The 23,034-nt window shown below is 43.6% G+C and overlaps 1 protein-coding gene across 5 annotated transcripts in view; it reads left to right on the forward strand.

The window, feature by feature from the left end:
• The window catches only part of TMC5 (transmembrane channel like 5), a 66,472-nt gene extending 44,242 nt beyond the window's left edge, over positions 1-22,230 (forward strand). For all 5 annotated transcript variants that reach the window (XM_045542695.1, XM_045542699.1, XM_045542698.1 and 2 more), the window contains 11 exons: positions 1,617-1,768; positions 3,781-3,859; positions 5,469-5,566; positions 6,922-7,017; positions 11,243-11,318; positions 11,482-11,615; positions 12,991-13,164; positions 15,539-15,617; positions 19,526-19,630; positions 20,930-20,972; positions 21,740-22,230. In XM_045542695.1, the coding sequence (XP_045398651.1) occupies positions 1,617-1,768; positions 3,781-3,859; positions 5,469-5,566; positions 6,922-7,017; positions 11,243-11,318; positions 11,482-11,615; positions 12,991-13,164; positions 15,539-15,617; positions 19,526-19,630; positions 20,930-20,972; positions 21,740-21,786 (1,083 nt within the window). In that variant the 3' untranslated portion in view covers positions 21,787-22,230. The remainder of the gene's footprint in view (positions 1-1,616; positions 1,769-3,780; positions 3,860-5,468; positions 5,567-6,921; positions 7,018-11,242; positions 11,319-11,481; positions 11,616-12,990; positions 13,165-15,538; positions 15,618-19,525; positions 19,631-20,929; positions 20,973-21,739) is intronic.
• Positions 22,231-23,034: the final 804 nt, after the last annotated feature.

A 23,034-nucleotide genomic window follows, 5' to 3' on the forward strand; every position in this document is an offset into this window, starting at 1 on the left:
CCACAACAGTACCAACAATACTAAACGGTGTGTCTGTAGTTCCCTGAACACACTGTGTATCTATCTCCTCGTCTCTAGGTGGGAAACATGGCAGTTCATTCTCCACCCCTTACTTCCTTTCATGTGGCAAACTCCTTAGCAAGGGTGTCACCTCCTCCAGAAGACTTCTCTCGCCACCCCACTTGCACTAGGCTGAGTGGGGTGTTCCTGCCTCTGCATGTCACAAGCAGCATTGAAAATGCTTGTGTACATGTCTATTTCTTCCCGGCACCTGGGCCAACACCTGGTGCATAGTAGGTGCTCAACTAAATGGACGAATAAGTAAGAAGCCTGCAAAAAAATGGGTGTGTGATTATACAAACCTAAGGGTTTGCTGTAGCCATATTAAGGTCTGTCCTGAAAGAGGGAAAATCGAGTCTCAGTCCTTAGGGGCCCAGCACAGCTTACTTAGGGTGTGCGTGGGGACCAGGCAGCTACAGCTGAAAGCAGACTTCTAAGCTCTTTTTTCTTTTTTTTGCTCACCTGAAATGAGGAGGGGCAGCTCAGGAGGAGAGAAGGTGGGAATGGAATTATTCCCTCTGTTTGAACATCTGCTCTGTGCCAGGCAGAATCAACCTTTTGCAAACTCTGGTGGTCACCATTCATTGGTGACTACAATTTCCTGTGAATCACCCCAGCTGTGTCGTTTAGCAGCCCTGGGGCCAGATCTTGCCTTGTTTGATCTCATTTCATTCTTGCAACGTCTCTATGGGTTGTGTGGTCATCTCTCCATCTTACAGATGGGAAAAGGGGCTCAGAGAAGCTAAGTGTCTCGCCCCAGACCTTGCAGCTTTTAAGTGTGTTTTGGGGGGTGGTGGGCAGCATTTGAACCCAAGTTACCCTGACTCCAAAGATACCGCCAAGAGTGCGAGTGATGCTTTGGAACCATCCAGAAGTAGATGGAGGCAGGGTCAGGCCTTGAGGGGAGGAGGTGGGAGTGTGAGACATCAGATAAATCCACTGGAGTCACTTACCCCAAGACGCACGAAGGACTCTTGGCAGAGGGCAGCTCAGGCCCTACTCCAAGCCAAACGCCAGGGCACTGCATCCCTCCAGAGGTGTGGCGTCCCTCCTGACCTCACACAAAGGTGCAGCGTGGGTTGGCAGAGATGCCCCCTGCCCCCCAGTTCAGTACTCAAAGACAAGTGAGGCCTGGTGGAAATGAACAAGGCCACACGGGGAGGGGAGAAGTTCCACGGTGATCGGTGGTATTTCCTTGTGTGGTAGCTTCAGTAGACTTTGCTTACGCTCCAACAGCAAGGGAGAGCATCCTCGCTGCTCCAGGCTTTTGGTAAAGAAAATAAAGCCACAGAATGACTGTTTGAGCTCAGGCCCTTGGGTCAGACATGCCTTGCTTCCCATCTGCCACTTCCTTGCTGGGTGACCCTGGGCAAGTGTCTTTGCCTCTCTGAGCCTTAGTTTGCTTGGCACAAGGTAAGTGCTAAATACATGGTAGCTTGATAGTTAACCACAGAGGAGCTCCTTCTAGCGTTTTCCATCATGGGGGCCTTCTCAGTGAGGCAGCGAGGGGTCCAGTGCACAGTGGGCATCTCCATTCTCTCCTCCATCCCTTGCAGTTCCTGAAGACCCACAAGAACCCTGGGGCGGTGCTGTTACTGCCTTTCGTTGTGTCCTGCATCAACCTGGTCGTGCCGCGCTTCTACTCCATGTTCAGGCTGGTGGAGAGGTATGAGATGCCACGACATGAAGTCTACATCCTCCTGATCCGGTAGGTGATCTGTCGCGCCCAATGCCAGCCTCCATTTCCACAGAGGGAAGTGGGGTGGGAGCTGGAAAGGGTTACGCTCCAGCATCTAAGTTCTGTTCTGCAGGAAGAAGGAGTTTCAAGAGTCAAGTGTGTTTGTGTGGTGTAGGCTAATAGCCATAAACTCTGAGGAGCCCTGAGAAAATACAGTTATTGAATACAAATGCCTTTTGCTCAAAGTAACAGCTTACCTTTCTCAATTGCTCCCAGTCTGAAGATTAACTTATTAATAATTCTCAAGTATGAGATGTACAGATAGGCAGGCAGTGCACTGCACAAATGCTTCCAGCTGAGGAGATGCGTGGGGATGGGAATCATCCAGTGTTCCCCTTAGTCAAACTGTGGGTCCTGGTACCTACTGCATCAGCTGGGAAGAAGGGGTGCATTTTTGTAACTTTGCCACCCAAACAGAGGTGGGAGGTGTGCTTTTGGCAATTCATTGGCTCAGAAGGGGTGTCTTTTTGTGATTCCCACAAAGGCATCCTATGTGCTAGAGGTGACACCAGGGCTTTGAGAAACAAAGCCTAAAACTACCCACAATTTGTCCTAACTTCTTCCTGGCGAGTTCCCTGACTAGTTTCTGGTTATGGTGGTGTTTCTAACAGTAGGTCTGTACAATGCAGATTGAGTTTCTTTATAGATCATTCCAGAGCCCTTGCCTTACCCTGGCCTCTGAGATCTGGCTCCCAGCTGCTCTCCAGCCTCATTTTCTACCCCTCTCCTTCTCCACCACGACCCCTCTCCCTCCCTGACTTTCTCCGTGTTCACAAACATGCCACCCTGCAGCCCCACCGCTGGGCCTTGGCACGGCTATTCTTTCTGCCAGGAATGCTCTTCCCACACACAGCCACAGGGCTTGCTTCCTGCCTTTATTTTGGCTTCTGCTTAAACGTCATCCTCTTGGAAAGCTCTTCCCTGAGCACCCCATTAAAAATAACAGCTCTTGAACCTTACATTCAGCTGATTAGAAATAATAATAAAATAAAAAAAATAATAACAGCTCCCCACTACCCTTCCTCCCCTGCATTACCATTTTCTTACCACTTCCTGACATATTTGTATCTATTTATTTATTATCTTCCTCCCCCACAGTTAATGGGGAAACTTTTCCCTTCTTTTCAGTGCCTGGGATATAATAAGTGCTCAGGAATAATTGGTGAATGAATGAATGAGCAAATCAATCAACCAACCAACCAGTCAGTCAATTATATCCAACTCATATTAAGAAAACTCCAACCATAGGTGAATTCTATACCCTCATTATTCCCCACATCCCACCTGCCAGTCCAAGGTACCACATTTTTTAGGTACGTTTAAAGGGGGACATATTAGGTCTCACTTACCCCATAACCTTGCAGATTGGGTAAGATGGGCATAAAATACCATCAGCCCGGTGATAGAGTTGTTACGATTAAGGGAGATGATTCAATAACAGGTTTAGCAGAGTATCTTGGGTCAGCACCCAGTGAATATTTGTATATTTACTATTATTATAATGGGAAGTGAAATCAGATAGTTTGGAGACGCAACAAAAGAGAATGTATCAGTTAGAATAAATTAGGTTATGTTGCAACAAACAACCCCCAAAATCTCAGAGGCTTGGGACACAAAGGTGTATTTCTTGCTCATGCTACGCATGCGTTGTGGATGGGCAGGAGGGATCTGCTCATGTTAGTCCATGAGGGATGCAGGCTGAGAGACAGCGACCATCTCGAATGTTGCTGACTGCTATTGCAAAGGGAAGAGAGGGAGTTCTGGAGGGTCTCACACTGGCATTAAATGCTCCAGCTTAGAAGACACAGAGTGACGCGCATTGCTTCTGCTCACAATGCATTTGCCAGAACTAGCCTCATGTCCCCATCCAACTACAGGGGGGCAAGAATTTCTATCCTACCATGTGCCCAGAAGGAAACATTGGCAAACAGCAGGCAAGCCTGCCATGGAAGGTAATGATAAATGTTTTCTCTTCTGTTTAGAAACATCTTTCTGAAAATATCAATTATTGGCATTCTTTGTTACTATTGGCTCAACATCGTGGCCCTGTCTGGTGAAGAGGTGAGATTTCCATGCTGTTCTGCCTTAAGTTTGGTTTCTCAGCCTTTGACCACCAGGGAGGACATGAGTTTCTCAAGAGCCATTCATCCCTTGTGGGAAGAGAGAACAGAAGCTGATCTGGAAAACACAAGGCAGGAGGGGGTCTCACCAAAAATCTCAGGTTCTAGAGTCAGGAAGACCTGATTCAAAGGCCAGCTGTGTCATCTGCAGTCACTTAGTCTCTTTGAGCCTCAGTTTTCTCATCTGTAAAATGGAGATTAAACCATATCATGTGCAGTATAAGCATAGAGCCCAGCATATGGTGGACATGCAACAGATGGTGGTAATTTTAATGTGAATCTGTCCTAACAGCTGTGGTTTTGGACAAGATCCTCTTTGATCCCTGATGTTCTATTTTTCCTGTGATCTGGGTTTTACCCATCTTGCAAGCACGCACTGCTGGCAGTAACACTCATGTCCCAACCCTGATCATTCCTGGCCCTCCTGCACTTGATGACAGCTTCTCAGTCCCCCCTCTCTGAGAGTGGTGTCCCATGTGGACTCAGGAACAGGCCAACCTCCTGGCCTTCTCATTGGGATACCCCTACCCCTGCTACTGGGTCTCCCCTGAGAATGGGCCTCCACATCACACAGCCATCCTCAGCTCAGGGCCATCCTGAGCCCTCAGGTACAGAGGGTGCCCTGGGGCTGGAAGTGGAGTCAGGGAAGCTGGGGCCTCTCTCCAACTCTCTGCCATTCTTTGTTCCTGGGCCCCAAAATAGCACTGCTGTGTGCAGACTCAAACTACCTCGCATGAACATGGCACCTTCAATTTCTCTCCCTAATTATCAAAGAGGTTCAAAACCAGCCCTCCAAGTTAGGCTGGTTAGAGTTATTCTTCTATCCATCATCCATCCATCCATCCATCCATCAATTGATCCATGCATTCATCCATCCATGTATCCATATATCCATCCATATATTCATCCATCATCCAATCATTTATCCATTCATCTGTCCATCCATCCTTGGGCTGTGCATCCAAAACTTCCCTTCCTCCTTCAGCCAAATCTATTATAAAATCTCTCAGTCCATCAGCTGATAGCACTGACTTCCTGCCGAGGTTACTGACCACCAGTTCCATAAACTAATTCAAACTTCCAGTTTACACCAGCCTGCTAAACATCTTGGTCACTGTTTTAATTAAGCAGACATTAATTGATTTTTTTGTAAGGTCAATAAGAAAAAAGAGTGGAGGCATTTTTAGCCATTGATGCCACCTACTATCTTGAAGAAACTGATTAGCCCTGGCTGAGAATCAGGATCCAGAGGGGGATAGGACAGAGATGAAACATTTTAAGGGGAGAGATCATGAGAAGGGAAAGTTTTGGTACATGTGGAAGACAAGCCTTAAGTGGGGGAAGAAAGAGCCCAGAAAGAGAATAAGCACCCCTGAAAATAAACTCAGCTATGTTTTTGCAGAGAGTGGGTCCACTATTCTGGATATATAAGGACTTGGTCAAACTGAGCCTCCAGCCATGTCCTAACAAGTACATGGAGCCAGGAACAGATGGAAGTTGAGCCGTGGCTGCAGCCCCTTCCCACATCCAGATTCTTGTTTGTTTTCCAGTGTTGGGAAACTCTCATTGGCCAGGAAATCTACCGGCTTCTTCTCATGGATTTCGTGTTCTCCTTGGCGGATTCCTTCCTGGGGGAGTTTCTGAGGAGGTAAACATTGGTCATGAATGTGTAATCAGTATCTGATTCTGTAACTAGAACCTGATTCCTGGCTGAGTAGGAAGTATAGGTCTCTCATGTGCTCAAAGTACACATTGTTTTAAGTCTGCTATTATCCTTTGGGATATTGTTCTCTTTTAAATTAACTAAAATTTCACCTTAACCTGCCAGTCCTTTTGTCGTAGTTCATTGGATTCACTTGACCCTTTACAACCTTCTTTTGGGAAAAAAAAATTCTAGAAATAAAAGACAGAAACTGAGCCAATTGAAATCATATCCACTGTAGGTAGTTTAAAATTCTAGTTTATATTCCTCCAGATTTTTCTGTGTACACACTGCTGTGTGAGAATATACTATACAATACCGTATAATTTTTAAAAACCCCAAAGTGGGGTCACACTGCAAAATCATGGTAGAGTTTGCTTTTATTAATTTGTCACTATGCCTTGGCGTCTTCCCATGTCAGTACATATAGATTCAGCTCATTGTTTTAATTAAATTTAATTAATGCACTAGTTTTTATATTAGATGCCAGGTCTACAGAATTGAGGCATTGTCATCATTGGCCCATGTGTAGTTCTTTGCTATTTATTCATTCACTGAGTTTTTAATAATACGATGAGCCTCTCATTCCTTGTAGACATTTACGTATTTCTGTAATCTGCTGTGGTGATCAGATGGTGTGGCCCAATGTTGATTCTTTCCTTAGTGGGTAGGTTCAATGCCAAATTTCCTCACTCGGTTCTGCCAAAACATACTTTCACTCCAGCCCCTGTCCAGGGACTGGACATAAAGGTGAAAAGAGGTTTTTGGCAGAACGTTTTTTTATTGGCAACTCCTCTTTTATGAGGAAATAAATATGGTCTCAAGTTTCCCTAGAGTAAATGGAAACCTTGGTTTCCTCCTTGTGGATTTAGAAAACAGGGAAATATCATTGATTTGATAGTAGTAGCTGAAAGTTTAAATTTTGAGTTGGGAGGTGCTGAGTTTATCTGATTCATGAAAAAAGGTTTAATAAGCAAAGAGCAGCATAAACAAATAATAGGTGGGATAATTTAAATATTTAATAATTAGGGTAACACGTGATCTCTAGAATTTGTTTGAACCACTTTAGTGGTAACCCCACTTGACTGCATTGTGTTAAATCCATTTTCCCTCAATTCCCTCAATTATTTCTTCCAAAGTATGCTTATATACTTAGAACGTTTAAAAAATGTACAAAGAAACTTACAACTTTATTCCAAATTGTGAGGATCTCTTTTGTTGATTGTCTTAGGTGGAGGGGTCCTTGAAAGAGGTGTGTGTTTGGGTACGGTTTGGGTACTCAATCCAGTGTGTTTTCACAGAATCATTGGGATGCGGTTTATCACAAGCCTTGGCTTACAGGAGTTTGATATTGCCAGGAACGTTCTAGAACTGATCTACGCACAAACTCTGGTTTGGTGAGTTTTGTGACTCTGTGAAATACCCAGTAGTTGCCATCTGACTGTGAAGTTGGCATTTTGGTGATGAGACCCCAGAATCTTATCTACAGTCATATCACCCCAAATGTGCCTGGTCCCATCTGATCTTGGAAGCTAAGCAGGGTTGGGCCTGGTTAGTACTTGGATGGGAGACCCCAGAATCTGTTGTTTGTAAAGCTGCCATGGGTGTGACCAAATCCAGCCAGTTTGAGAGCCATGAATTTAGCATCTAGACTATTCTTTTCCTGTGTGAGAATTTGAGGACTTCAGACAAGAATCAGCTGTTTTGCTTGTCCCACATGGTGCTTTTTCTAAAAATTTTAATTAACCACTACTGTGGTTGGAATGTCTGTGTCCCCCCAAAATTCATATATTGAAACCTAAACTCCAATGTGATGATACTAGGAGTTGGAGTCTTTAAGGGGTGATTTGGTTTTTGGTGGAGCCCTTATGAATGGGATTAGTGCCCTTATAAATGAGGTCTGAGAGAGACCCCTTGCCCCTTCTACCATGTGAGGACACGGCAAGAGGGCATCATTTGTGAACCAGAGAGCAAGCCCTCACCAGACACCAAATCTGCTGGCATCTTGATCTTGGACTCCCAGACTCCAGAACCGAGATAAATAAATTTCTGTTATTTATGGGCCACCCAGTTTATGATGTTTCATTATAGCAGCCCAAGTGGACTAAGACAACCACTCATATTTAAGAATCAGGAGATTTCACATAAAATTTAGATTTCTGGCTTCTCTCCAGAAACATCTGGCCATCTCCCATCATGGTAACATTTGGCCAGGCCTTTACCTGGGGTGAGCATCTCCAGTTTGTCACAGTTTCCACCTTGAACTGTTTTCTCCCAGCATTGATTTGCCAATTCTTGTTGCCCTTATGCTGTTAGTTTGGATGCAGACTTAACTTTGCATCCATGTCTCAAGAGAACTGAGGAACAAATAAATGCAGAAAGGGCTGTATGTTTCTTATATTTGGCCTGCTTCACTGATGGGCCATCTGGTGGGGTCTGTGCAGTCTTTGGGATTTGAGACTTCTGTTTTAGCAACTGTGTGTGTGCGTGTTGAGATTAGTCTGCTGGTTGCATGAATTTTTTTTATAAGCTCACCCAGAAACCTCAAACCAATAGGGAGTGACTATTTTTCCTTATTTATTTTAACATGATGGTGTTAATGTCAGAATTCCGTGTGATGGGTCACATTCCCAGGTTCTATCTGATGAAGGGGTTGCTAATTTGAAAGTAGTGGATTTGGAATTGAATAAACTTGGATTCTGGTGCTGGCTCTGCCACTCATTGAGGTCACTGAGCTTCTCTGATCCTCAGTAAATGGAGCTGTATTATTGTTACCCTGTGTCATATAATTTACCCACATTTTTTAAAAAACAAACAATAAAAACCCTTGAAGTGTGCTTATAAGTGCTATATGATTGAGCAATTCTACTTCTGGATATATATCCAAAAGAACTGCAAGCAGGACCTGGAAGAGATAATTGCACACCACTTTCATAGCTTCATTACTCACAATAGTCAAAAGGTGGAAGCAACCCGAGTGTTCCTGGACAAATGAGTGGATAAACAAAATGGGGTTTCAATCTCCTCATCTGTAAAGTGCACATAATAATAGCTGCCTTTGAATTGGGTTGAGGATTAAAAATGCCATGGTAGATGAAAGCTGCTTTTGCAAACTTAATATGCCATACAACTGAAAATTATTTTATTTTCTGACTCTTTAAAGTTGCCCTGGGTGATTTGGCTGTCTGCAAATAACTCAGTGTCAATGAATTTATTTTTAGAGACAGTGAAGACTTTTCTTTGGTAGTTTAGGTGATGTATTTGCTCACTGCCAGGTCACCCTGGCAATTTGGCAGCTTACAAAGGCCTTTTACTCACATTATTTCAACTAGAATGCCTTTGGGCAAGTTCCTTAATATAGTTCTAAAACTTAGTTTTCTAATCTTCAAATGGTGGAGATAATAGATAATACCTATTTACAGGGTTTGGGAGAGGATTAAATAAGAAAATGTATATACTGAGTGCTTCACATGTACTTGACTAAGAAACGTGTATAAATGGAGATATTATAACTGTTGTTATTCTTAGGAGCACTCTTTTTTTAATTGTAGTAAAAAATGCATAATAAGTATATTCACCCTGTTGTGCAGCTATTCTTTAGAACTCTTTGATCCTGCAAAACTGAAACGCTATACTCATTAAATAATTCCTCATTTCCTCTGCCCTCTAGTCCCTGGCAACCTCCATTCTGCTTTCCGTTTCTGTGAATCTGATTACTCTAGATACCTCATATAAATGGCCTCATATAGTATTTGTCTTTTTGTGACTGGCTTATTTCACCTAGCCTCATGTCCTCAATGTTCATCCATGCTGTAGCCTTTCCTTTTTTAAGGCTGAACAAATGCCATTGTATGCACAGACCACATTTTATTTATCCACTCATTTGTCCGTGAACACTCAGGTTGCTTCCATCTTTTGAATGTTGCAAATAATGCTGCTATGAACATGGGTGTGCAAATATCACTTCCAGGTCCTGCTTGCAGTTCTTTTGGTTATATACCCAGAAGTAGAATTGCTCAGTCATATGCTACTTATAAGCACTCTTAAGGGTTTTATTTGTTTTCATTTTTTAAAAAAATAATGTGGGTAAATTATATGACACAGTGTAATAATAATACAGCTCTGTTTATTGAATGCTCGCTGTGGCCAAGCTTTTTAATTCTAGGTCCTGAGCCCTCACAATATTGATTATTTGATGGAGGTTGCAAAGGGAGAAATTACAATAGAAATGACTGTTATAGCTTCTGGGCCTTTGAGGTTTTTGTTGATAAATTGTCAATAAGCACAATCGAAAACACCTATCTTCTCCTTTCACCATGGCAATTACAGATTCAGCCTTTGTGGTTTTTAGGAGAATATTTGCCTTTGATGATAAGCTTGGAAAGAATATAATATAATGACAGAAAAGTAGTGTGTGTCATGGATGATGGTAGAGACCAGGTGGGGAACGTGTTTCACAGACTTGAGTCTTTTGCACACCAGCCTGCCTATTTTTTGGCATATCTACACATCACCTGTACTATTATCGACATAATATTTTCTTTTAAATTACTTGCCTTTTTAAAAAAAAAACTCACATACATTTCAAAAGAAGTCTTTATTTTTTAATCCTTAATGGAAAACCAGTGCCATTTGGCAAAAATCACTAGTAACTGGAAAAATAAAAGCAATCTCATCCCAAACAGTCATTAAATTCTAGCTAGATGCTTCTGTCTGCCAAGGCTCTCCGTCCAAAGCCTAATCCTTCTTTAAAAAAATGGGAAATTGGCAAGTGTTAGGAGTTAAAGACATTCTAGTGCCACAATGAGATTTTCTTCTTTGGGCACTCAGAAGCATTGAAGGAGAGTTGAGAAGGAAATGCCTTTCTCATCTGTAACCTGATGCAGTTGAATGCTTTGTCTCTACAGGACTTCAGACCTTCTCGAATACCACGGGGCTGGAGAGAGGTGGAAGGGGGCAGGAAGAATAGTGTATGTTCCACACTTGGTACACACTAGCCTAGGGCATGCTGAAGGCCATCTGTGGGTGCAGAGGCTGTGTGAATGGTTGTTCTGTAAAATCTTTCCAGAGCTGGGCAGAGGGCAGCTGTGGATACTGGGTGTAGCAGGAATTTGCCTGGTTTGCTGTGACGGGAACAGTCCCCTGCTATATTGGTTCACTAGAGCCACCATAACACAGTACCACAGACTGGGTGGCTTAAATAGCAACTTATTTTCTCATAGTTCTGGGGGTGGAAGTCCAAGGTCAAAGTGTTGGCAGGGCCAGTTTCCTCTGAGGGCCACTAGGGAAGGATTTGTCCAGGGCCTTTCTCCTTGGTTTATAGATGCTCATCTTCTCCTCATGTCTTCACTTGGTCTTCCCTTTCTGTGTGAGTCTGTGTCCTGATCTCTTCTTTTAGGGACAATAGTCATATTAGATTAGGGCCCATTACAGTGACCTCGTTTTTCCTCAATCACCTCTTAAGGCCCTGTCTCCAAATACAGTTACACTCTAAGGTACTGAGGGTTAGGACTTCTGCATATGGATTTTGGGGGAGACACAATCCAGCCCCCACACTCCCGTATTCACCCCCACTCCTCGTGTCTGCTCTGCCCTCTGACACCGACCCTCTTTCCATCGCAGGATTGGAATCTTCTTCTGCCCTCTGCTGCCCTTTATCCAGATGATTACTCTTTTCATCATGTTTTACGCCAAAAATGTGAGTCTGTCCGACGTTGCAACCCATCGGCTTTGCCCAGTCACGTGTGACCTGGTGGCAGTTGGAGTGGGGAAGGGGGCACGGGGAAGCCGGTGCCTGGCTGGGGTCCCCTCTGGCCGCTCCTCTGGCCACAGATGGAAGGTGGCTGCTTCTCTCTCTCCAGATCAGCCTGATGATGAACTTCCAGCCTCCGAGCAAGGCCTGGCGGGCCTCCCAGATGATGACTTTCTTCATCTTATTGCTCTTTTTCCCGTCCTTCACTGGTGTCCTGTGCACCCTGGCCATCACCATCTGGAGGTAGGAGATGGTGGCCCTGGGTGAGGGTTTAGAGACTGGGTGGGTGAGCATTTAGATGTAGGTTTTATTAGGATTCAGGTATGGCGAGGCCAAGATCAGGAGATGATTGCCATTGGAAAGATAGTTTATTACTCACAGTTCCCAAGAGGAGGGGCTGCTCAGTGCCACACCGGTCACAGGGGAGGACCAGGGTCAGGCAGGAGCAGAGGGAGTGAGGGGAAGATGCAAGAAAGAGCCTATGTTGTGGTTCCCGTGGTAAGGAATGGGTGAGGCAGGGCAAGCAGGCTCAGGATGGGCTAGTTTGAATAATCTCAGCAGGTTCTGGGGCGAAGGGACTGTCCAGAGATGTCTGGTACCTGGCCCTGGGGTGACTGGGGCCGGACAATAGTGGCCCAGAGTGTGACAGCCTGTAAGAGTAGGAGGTGGTTGGGGGTGTGGGCTCTGGATTGGTTGGTTTGCATATGAAAGACGTGCTTTGCTGCCTAGCCCTGGAAGGGTAGTAAGACTCCAGACGTCAAAACATCAAAATAAAAAGACATGCTTGATACAGTGCTTAATCCAAGTTCCCTTGGTAAACATAGGCACTAAAATCGAGGGAGGGACCAAATCCTAGTTGGGTCACCACCCATCAGATGCCACAGTCAGGAGCAGCTTCCTCACTTCTGCCAAGAACTGAAGCTTCCCAGAATGGGGAGAGGCAAGCCCCCCACATCAACAGCAGAGCTTCATCTAAGCTAACTGGAAAGCTGAGTGACCTGGCTCCCTCCTACCCCTCTGGGCTCACCTCCCTTCACCTCCACTGCACTCTAGCCCCACAACCAGCCTTGGGTGAAGTGCTCTCCCTCTGCTTGGGTGCCTTCTCTCCACTCTCCGATTCCCAGCTCCAAGGTCATCTCCAAGATCTGCCCTTCATGGCCCTCCTGATCTGCTGTCCATCCCCACCGCTGCTCTCTCTCAGGCCTAAGTTTCTTTCCTTCATTCCTCCATTCACAGTTAGAAGTGCCTTTGTTTGAGACTTTATTTAATTGTTTACTCATTGTTTGTCCATCTTTCCCACTAGAACATGAGCCCAAGAGGGCAAAGACTATGTCTGTCCTATTTAATATGGAACCCCCAAAGCTTGTCTAGAACACGACTTGGTAGAATAAACCACAGCTGAATGAATGAATGAGTCAATGAATGGGTGAACGAATGAACAAACAAAGGAATTGAGCAAGGCAGTGAGCAACAGGGTTTCTTTTTTCAAGGGGGGTTTGGGTGGAACAGGCAAGAATTGCTGTTTCTAGGTCCAGAGCCCAGAAAAGACACCTTGATTCTAAAATAACTATACCCGAGTCTTGTGCTAGAGATGTTTTTCCATCCCTTGTTTTACCAGATTGAAACCTTCAGTTGACTGTGGTCCGTTTCGGGGTCTGCCTTTCTTCATTTACTCCATCTACAGCTGGATCGACACCCTAAGTAAAAGGCCTGGCTACCTGTGGGTTGTTTGGATCTATAAGAACCTCATTGGAAGTGTGCACTTCTTTTTCATCCTCACCCTCATTGTGTTGTAAGTGGGGCACCTCAGGAAACCAGTGGGGGGAAGCCAAGAGCTGGGGAAAACACTTCATTAATATGAGCTGTGAACAGCCCTGAGGATGTTTGATTGGAAAGCAAAGGGCTACAGCATAGCTCAGTGTTATGGGTGACTCTACCCGTGAATAGACTTTTAATAAGTTATTTAATATATTCTTGTCCTAGTTTTTTTTTCTGTCGTTTGTTCTATGAAGAAAGCAATGCCTGTTTTGTCCCTCTTAAGAGACGATATGAGAATAATATGAAAAACGGATGTGAGAATGCCAAGGAAAATTATATATGTGATTCTTTCTGAGACCGTGATATGTTAAAATGGTTTGGGCATTATTTGTAGCCTATCAAGCTTTAATTTTCAAATGAAAAAAGAGCAATTTCTGATTTCTTGTGAAAAAGTAGATTTGCTGACACTGGGCCCATTTTCCTCCTGTAATAATTGGTTGGCTGATGTGTGGCTGTCCCTCTTGCTTAGCCCTTATGGCTGCAGTCCCCAACCCCTGTTAGGAACTGGGCCACACAGCAGGAGGTGAGTTGCTGGGGAGAGAGTGATCAGTGATCGGTCCATCATTGCATAAGCTCCACCTCCTGTCAGATCAGTGGTGACATTAGATTCTCATAGGAGCACGAACCCTACTGTAAACTGCGCATGCGAGGGATCTAGGTTGCACGCTCCTTATGAGAGTCTAATGCCTGATGATCTGAGGTGGAGCTGAGGTGGTGATGCTAGTGCTGGGGAGCGGCTGCAAATACAGATTATCATTAGCAGAGAGGTTTGACTGCACAATAAATGTAATGCGCTTGAATCATCCCAAAACCATCGCCCACCCCTGGTCCATGGAAAAACTGTCTTCCACGAAACCAGTTCCTGGTGCCAAAAGGGGTGGGGATTGCTGCCTTATGGATTTGAGATTGCAGCTTCTCACATAGAGAGACACAACTCAAAAGCACAAACTTTTGGAACCAGTTGATGTAGATTGTAGAGCAACTCCTCAATTTTATAGACGAGAGTGATGAAACTTAAAGAGACAGGTTCCAGGCTGCCAGGCCTCTCAGAGGCAGAGGATGTTGGAACCTGGTTCCCCTGGTTCTCGGTCATGCTTTCCCTCTCAGACACCAGGCAGCCACTGGGCTCCTTAGAAAGGTAAGTCCCCCTGGTGCCTCACTCCTCCAGGCTTCTAATGTACTGGGCCTGTGCAGTTTTCACTCACAATGTCTCTGACGCCCAGTGTGTGGGGTTTTCCCCCACACCAACCAACTCCCCAACTCTCCAGACAACAACTGGGTGTCCTACAATTTAATTCAATTCTGACACTATCTACCTGACCTAGCATTAGATCCCATGAGTTAAGGGCTCAGTCCCACAAGACTGCTGCCACCTTAGATGCCAGTCCCAAGTCCCACGTTGTCACCCGTACTTCTGATCTACCAGCTACAAATTTAAAGTTTCCCACAACCTCCTTCTCATGTTTGATATTTTGCTAAAATGACTTACAGAACTCAGGAAGGCACTTTCCTATTACTGGCTTAATAAAAAAGATACGACTTAGGAAGGGCCAAATAGAAGACATGCCTAAGGAGGGGGTGGTGTGGCACTTCCATGCCCTCTCCTAGGTAGTTATGATTGGTTAAATCATTGGCCACTGGTGATTCATTCAATTTCTAGTCCCTCTCTCCTCCCAGAGGTAATGAGGGGCCAGGGGCTGAAAATTTTAACCCTGTAATTATGTCTAATCATGCCTCGGTCTTCTGGTAACCAGCCCCCATCCTGAAGCTACCTAGGGGTCCCCAGTCACCAGGCATCTCATTAGCATTCAGAGATTCCAAGGGTTTTAGGCACTATGTACCAGGAACTGGGGACAAAGACAAAATACTGTATATATATATATATATTTATCACTGCAGCAGCTTATCAGAAATGAGAATCTTAGGCCCTAACCCAGACCTACTAAACCAGAATCTGCATTTGAACAAAATCCCAGGAAAATATCACATTGTAGTTTGAACAGCACTGTCCAGATTCACAGATTCTAGCTGCACATTAGAATTATGTACATTTTTTAAATGCTGATATCTCATCCCATGTCCAGAGATGCTCAATTAATTGGTCTGAGGAGGGACCATGGCATGGGTCTTATCTCCACCTTCCAGGTGATTCCATGTGCAGCCAGGTAGAGAAGTGCTGCTCTAATGTATTTAACCTATAACTCATCCTGACATAACTTTTCAGGAATATATTTGGACCAAAATCTATTTGCAAGCAAATATTCCAGATCCTTTGCATTCAATTGAAATTCAGAGCCTGCAACCCGTTGGCAAAAGTGTCTGTCATTCTTTCTTTTCTTCTCTTCCAGAATCATCACCTACCTTTACTGGCAGATCACAGAGGGAAGGAAGATTATGATCAGGCTGCTCCATGAACAGATCATTAATGTAAATCCCATCGGACCCTTCTGTTATCCTCCCCGCTCTTTCTCACACTTTAGAGGGAAATTTCTAAACATATTCCAAAACAGTACAAGGGTATAGGCATATCCTTGCCACCCAGCCCTAACAACCATTAACATTTGTATACTCCTATTTCATCTACATGATCACTTCCCTGCAAATCTCTGGGTTATTTTAAAGCAAATCTTATGCTTTAGATATCTTTTAAATCTGTTAAAACTTTTATACACATCTCTATGAGATAAAGATGTTTTAAAAACATAATCACAGGCTGGCCATGGTAGCTCACACCTGTAATCCTAGCACTTTGGGAGGCCAAGGTGGGAGGATTGCTTGAGGTCAAGAGTTCACGACCAGCCTAGGCAATATAACGAGAGCCTGTCTCTACAAAAAATAGAAAAATTAGCTGGTTGTGGTGGCACACACCTATAGTCCCAGCTACTTGAGAGGCTACGGCAAGGGGATTGCTTGAACCCAGGAGTTTGAGGTTCCTATGAGTTATGAGAGCACTGTACACTAGCCTGGGCAACAGAGTGAGATCCTGTCTCAAACAAAAACAAAAACAAAAACCAACCAACCAACCAAACTGACAAAAATAACCACAATATCATCATTAAACCTGAAAAAAGCTTAATAATCTATCATCTAATATCCAATGTTCAAATTTCCCCAATTGTATCATTAAGTTTCTTTTTACAGCAGAGTTGTTCAAATCATCATACGAAAAAGAGTCACATGTTGCATTTGGTTGATATGCTTAATTTTCTTTTAATCTATAACCATTCACCACCCCCCACTTTCTCTTGCCTTTTTATTGTTGAAGAATGCAGGTCATTTGTTTTATATTTACCATATTCTGCATATATCTGATTTGCAACCCTGCAGTGTTGTTTAGTATGTTTCTTGTTTTTTCTTTTTATTTCCTATAAACTGGTGATGATATCTAGAGACCCAATTATATCTAGATCTAATTCTGTAGGCAGAGTACCTCACAGGTGATGCTATACCCTTCTATGGCATTACCTTGACACAATGTCTGATGGTTTCTTTTTCTGCGATGTTAACATTGATCAATGGGGTCCAAGCTGATCCATCCATTTTATGTCTCCCATCAGCCTTCCACCTAATGAGTTTAGCAGCCTTTGATTAGTAATGCCTAGAAGATCCATTTATTTCATTAGAAATTACAACATAAAGATAGTCTAATTCTATAATTCCTCCTGCATTCATTAGCTAGGACTCTTCTATAAAAAGAGAATTTTTGCTCATTAAGTATTTGATTGCCTTGAAATGTAAGTCATAGGGGAGAGGCAGGGTAAATGCATGATTCTTCCCCTTTATTTACCAGTTTTCAAAATTACGAGTCAGTGCCCTAGTGTATTAGTTTGCTAGGGCTGCCATGACAAATTACCACAAATCTGGTGGCTTAAACCAACAGAAATTTATTATCTCACAGTTTTGGAGGCCAAAAATCAAGGTTTTAGCAGGGCTGGTTCCTTCTAAGGCTCTGAGGGAGAATCTGCCACTGGTCCCTGCTGGCAACCCTTTGATGTTTCTTGGCTTGGAGCTTCATAACTCCAGTCTCTGCCTCCATATTCACAAGGCCTTTTTCTCTGTGTCTGTTTCTCCCTCTTTTCTTCTAATGACTTGTCATTGGATTTAGGGTCTGCCCTAATCGAGGAGATCCTTAATTTAATTATTTCTGCAAAGACCCTATTCCCAAGTAAGGCCATATTCACAGGTCCTGGAGTTCAGACTTAGACATATCTTTTTGAAAGGAGGACACTGTTTAACCCACTATATCTAGCAACCTCCAAATATGGCCAATGATGATTTTAAAATTATCACTATGAATTTATGGTTTAAATATATTTTGATATCTTTCAATTACAGTCTTGTTTTTTTTTAAATGCTCAAATAGTATCAGCCTTTGCTAATAGAAACCTTGGGTTCTCTTGACATGACCCTAGAAGTCTTTGATAGCTCCCTTGCTCTCTGGAAGGACAAGATATTCCAGGCTTATTTTTGTTCATTTCCTGTCCCAGAACAGGAATCGGCCATTTCTTTAAGGAGTCCTGGTGAGTGGTATTTAGAGACCACAGTCTGGGCACAGGGACGCTCACTGCTACTGGGCTGGTTCCATTTTCTCCTAAATACTAACATAACTGCGACATGAGAGCTTGTGGCCAAGACTGTGGGAAAGAAGCAGAACTCCCCGGTGTTGTAACTGCTTGAATCGTTGGGGTTTCAGATAATTTGAGTTGGTTCTTTTGGAATGTAAAGAAAGGGCATAGATTAGTTGTGCTTTTTCCTTTCTTTCTGATGCAGAGCTATGAATGGTTTAGGAAAGTCTATGAAGATCTCAGCACAGGAGGGATTTGATTCTAAAGCCTTGAGTTGTAAGGGTAGTGCCAGGTCAACTGGGGAGACATTTGGATGGCATGATTTGAAGGCACTACAGGCATCACCACAAGGGAGTCTTGCCCAGACAGTGGACCACAAAGGCAGGGACATTATCTCCAAAAAAACCCAGATAAAGAGGCTAGGAATAGGCTCTGCAACAATCATTCTCAAAGTATGATCACTTACATCAAAAACCCCTGGATGCTGGTTAAAAATACAAATTCATGCTATCTCCTTCTCCCAGCCAATAACAGCAACAGATAACATTTGTTGTGTACTAACCTGATGCTTGGCCTTGTGCTAAGTGATAAACAAAAATTTCTATTTAATATTAACTAATCCAGGGCACATACATTTCTTTAAACTCCCATTTTAAAATTAAGGAATCTGAGGCTTACAGAGTGAAGTGATTTACCCTAAGTCAGAAGAACAGTAAATAAATGCTGGGATTTGAACCAGGCAGCTCCAAAGTTTGTGTTCTTATCTACAGTGCAGTTTAGCTTCTGAATAAAAATTTACTGGGTAAGGCCTAGGAGTTTGCAGCTTTGCACACTCTCTAGGTAATTCTAATTTGCACTACAGTGTGAAAACAGCTGCTATAGACCAGAAATTTCCAAGCAAGCTGGACACATCCAAGGCAGCTCAGGGACTTGTTTAAAACACCAATTCCCAAAGATAGCTTTTCATTACAGAAGAATTCCACAGGAATGAGGGAAAGAGAAAATCATCTTGAAACAAATACCACTGTAATAATTGTTATTTTCAAGATCCACTGGTGGATGTTCAAATTAGTGGGTAAAAGTTAAAGGAGAAACAGAGGTATGGAAATGGCACTGCCACGATCGACCTAGATGGGACACACAACCAAAGGGGCTTGCTTGACCACCTCTGCACACAGGTGGAATGCTCTGCTCTCTTATCTGCAACAGAGTTCGCAGGAAAGTGATTACACCCTCCTGGGAGAAGGCACGCCCCTTCCTTTGTTCTGTTGCCCAATTTGGAATTAGTGATCTCCACCAACACAGATGACTTTGACTAATGAAACATCCTTAATGTTTTTAGGGGCAGAGCTCTGAACTGTGGCATTCTCAGTGGGAGAACAGGGCAGACCCAAGCAATACTAGGTTCACAGAACAGGCTTCTGGGGCAGGGAGCGTGCCAGGAAGGGGGACACTGAAAAACATTTGTCCTGGGCATTCAGACGGTGGCATGTAAGTTGTTGCTTCTGGCAGCAGGCTCCAGGCTACTGCTCCAGCTTGCTAGGGGAATTGCTTTAGAGGGGAATATTAAAATGCAGAAGGCATATAGTTGGGGTGGAGGATAATTTAGCTTTGCTGTGAAATGTTTCTTTTCTTTCAAGAGAAAACATGGCAGCAATCTCCATCCAACTTCTGGGGTCCTACCTACCTGAAAAATCAACCTTTTTGCCATGAGTTGCTTCTCAGCCTCACACCATCATTCATCCATGTGTTCGTTTTCCTTCTTGGCAGGAGGGCAAAGATAAAATGTTCCTGATAGACAAGCTGATCAAGCTGCAGGATACGGAGAAGAGAGTGAACCCCAGCTCTTTCATACTGGAGAGGAGCGAAGTGGAGGTGAGGCTGGAGACTGCTTTGGGAACTCCCTGGGACACAGACTTGCCACCTTGTAAAAACGCATCAGGGAATTAGAGACCAAGCTCTTGGCATCACAGAAGGGCCCTTTAACTTCTATGTTTAAACATTTCTGTGTTTTTTATTTAAAAAATAATATTCATTCATTCAATACATTCCATGCCTGGACTTATTCTAGGTGCTAGGGTTATGGTGAACAAGACAAAGCCCTTGCCCTCATGGAGCTTGTGGTCCCCAACCTTTTTGGCACCAGGGACCATTTTCATGGAAGACAATTTTTCCACAGACCAGGGTTGGGGGATGGTTTTGGGATAATTCAAGCACATTACATTTATTGTGCACTTTATTTCCATTATTATTACATTGTAATATATAATGAAATAATTATACAGCTCACCATAGGTTAGGGACCCCTGTTTTATAGAACCCAATGATACAGAAGTAGATCCCACTGAGATAAAAAGTGCCTTGAAATCTCATCCCACGATTAATACCTCAGTGTATATTCTTTCAGATCTTTTCCTGTGGGCATCTGCAAACATACCTGCATCTACTGATACTTTAATTTACTTATTTATTACAAAAGTGGGGCTACATTATACATATAGTATCATAAAGTTTTCTCTCCACTTATTATATCTCAGACATTATTTCATTTTGTACATATTTGGACATTTGGGTTGTTTCCAGGTTTTTTTAAACACTAAAAACCGTATGTAGTAAAACATTTTTGTTATAATTATTTCATGTATTTCTGACACAAGGCATGTACATTATAATGTTCATAGATATTGCTGTATCACTCTCCTAAAGAGATTTTACCAATTTCGTTCTTACCAAGAGGGTATAAAGATACCTGAAACCCTGTTCTTATTCCAAAGCCCTTGCTGGCTTTGGTGTCCTGGAAAATATGGGTAAAGGGTAAACCCCACTTTAATTCAAATGCCACTTGTTTTGGAAGTTGTGACCTTGACAGAATGCCCAGTGCTAAGTCCTCTGAGGGCAGAGACCTGTCTGTAGTCCTGTCACCCTGGGTCCTACTATATTACCTGGTATATTGTAAATGCTCGGTAAATTTCTGTGGAATGAATGAATGAATGGAATTAGTGTCCCTAAAAAGCAAAACATGTTTGATAATTCTATGGCTGAGGATTGGTCTTAATCTGTCACCCCTTAATTCTAAAATGGTGGGGGGGCTCACAAATGATGACAACTATGCAACAAGACCCAGAATCTACATTCTTTCTCAGTGACGTGGCTGTCTGTTTTGTTCTCTTTCAGCAACAAGGCCCTTTGCATTTGGAAGAACTTGATGCTGCCCCTGGTGAGTAACCCAACTGGCACAGAACAAAATGCTAATGTGTCCAGGTGATATATCCCAAGATGGAGGGTCAGAATTGCTTGTATATCCATTGCTCTTTCAATTGCAAACCCAACCCAAACCGGCTTAAGCAAAAGTCCAAGGATGATTTTTGCTTTAGGCCTGGCCCAAAGCTGGAGCTTGCGATGTCACCAGAACCTGGTTTCTTTCAGTTTGCTTCTTATCCATCATTTTAGTTCCCTTTTGCAAATAGGCTCTTCCAAATAATTGCAAGACGGCTTTATCAACTTCTTATATCTTCCCAGATTCAATCTAATGGGAAAGACTAGGGGACCCAGGATTCTCACAGTGTTTCATGGGATCGGATTGGGTGATGTACCCATTCTTGAGCCAATCATCATGGCTATGAAAATGTGGTGATTCCCTCGGTCAGATCTGAGCCACATGCCTCATCTGTAGATTCAAGTGGTGCAACCATAAAGACACCAGGGCCTGGGAGTAGAGAAGGGTGGCTTCCCAAAGAACATGTGGGGCTGATGCCACAAGGAAGAGTGAACGCTGGTTAGGAAACAAACAAACAAACCCATTCATCTTTTGGGATAGCATTTACCAGTTATGGGAGTTCAAGGGGGAGGGTTACAAAAACTAAAAAGGAGGAGGCAAGGAAAGTACAAGAAGCTGTGGGATCTTGAAGGCCAATTTGGCCTCTCCCTTGTGGAGATGGGGCAGGGTGCATCTGCATTCACTTCTCTTTCCTGTGTCAAACCTAGGCCTGCGATTTAGGCAATCAGTCCAAGAAGATAATCCAAGGGCTTGATGATTATTGTGGCAGCCAGACAGCAATCAAATAAGGAAAGAGATGAAAATGGAACAACTTCTGTGACACCTTCCATGGGCCTTTGGGAACCTCCCAGGAGGGGAATCCAAGCCTTTAGCCAGGAGCGGAAACTGACTACAATGTAAATATCAAAGCAAAATTGGGCAGTTCTCTGCTATTTTTTTTAACACCTGGATTGCTAATTTTTTAAGACAAAATACTTGAGGTTTTCCAATAAATATGGTTGTCATATTGAAACTAGCCCACAAAAATCTGGGAAGAGATAACTTGGGAATGATATATTTTATCTTCAAGAAATGTGTGTATGAATGATTGGTCCTTGGGAATCTCCCCTGCCAGACCTGGCAAAGGTTTAAAACTGGTGCAAAGAAAAGTGGTTCAGGCTGAATAAAAATGTGATCCTCAGTTAGAGATGTGAAGCTTCTGAGTTGTGGAACCTGCATTCATTTATGACTTTGAGCTAAAAACATCCCCATGTCTTCAAAAGGTGAAGTACAACCAGAGGTCTTGTCCCTGAACTTTTTTGCATATTGAGTATACAAGTATCTGGAGTTGGACTTGAGGGATGGGGGGCGGTATTCCCTATGAGGTTTTTGTTGTCTTTTGTTTTATTGGAGACAAGGTCTCACTCTGTTGCCCAGACTGGAGTGCAGTGGTGTCATCACAGCTTACTGCAGCCTTTAACTCTTGGGCTCAAGCAATCCTCCTGCCCCAGGCTCCTGAGTAGCTGGGACTACAGGTGCATGCCACCATGCCTGGCTAATGTTTTCATTGTTTGTAAAGATAGGGATCTCACTGTATTGCCTATGCTGGTCTTAAACTCCAGGCCTCAAGCGATCCTCCTGCCTCTGCCTCTCAAAGTGCTGGGTTATAGACATGAGCCACTGTGCCCTTCGACATGAGACACTGATCATATATAAAACCTCATATGGGGCCAGGTGCAGTGGCTCATGGCTACCAGCACTTTGGGAGACTGAAGCAGGAGGATTGCTTGAGGTCAGGGGTTGGAGACCAGCGTGGGCGACATGGTAAGACTCTGTCTCTACAAAAATGTTTTTAAAAAATTAGCAAGGGGTACATGCTTGTAGTCCCAGCTACTTAGGAGCCTGAGGCAGGGGGATCACGCCACTGCACTCCAGCCCAGGTGTCGGAGCCAGACCCTGTGTCTAAAAACAAACAAAAAAAGTCTTATGTTGAACCAAACATGAAAGCAGTGGTGATGTATGG

The sequence above is a fragment of the Lemur catta genome, chromosome 2 (genome assembly GCF_020740605.2).
Source record: "Lemur catta isolate mLemCat1 chromosome 2, mLemCat1.pri, whole genome shotgun sequence".
Classification (NCBI taxonomy): Eukaryota; Metazoa; Chordata; class Mammalia; order Primates; family Lemuridae; genus Lemur; species Lemur catta.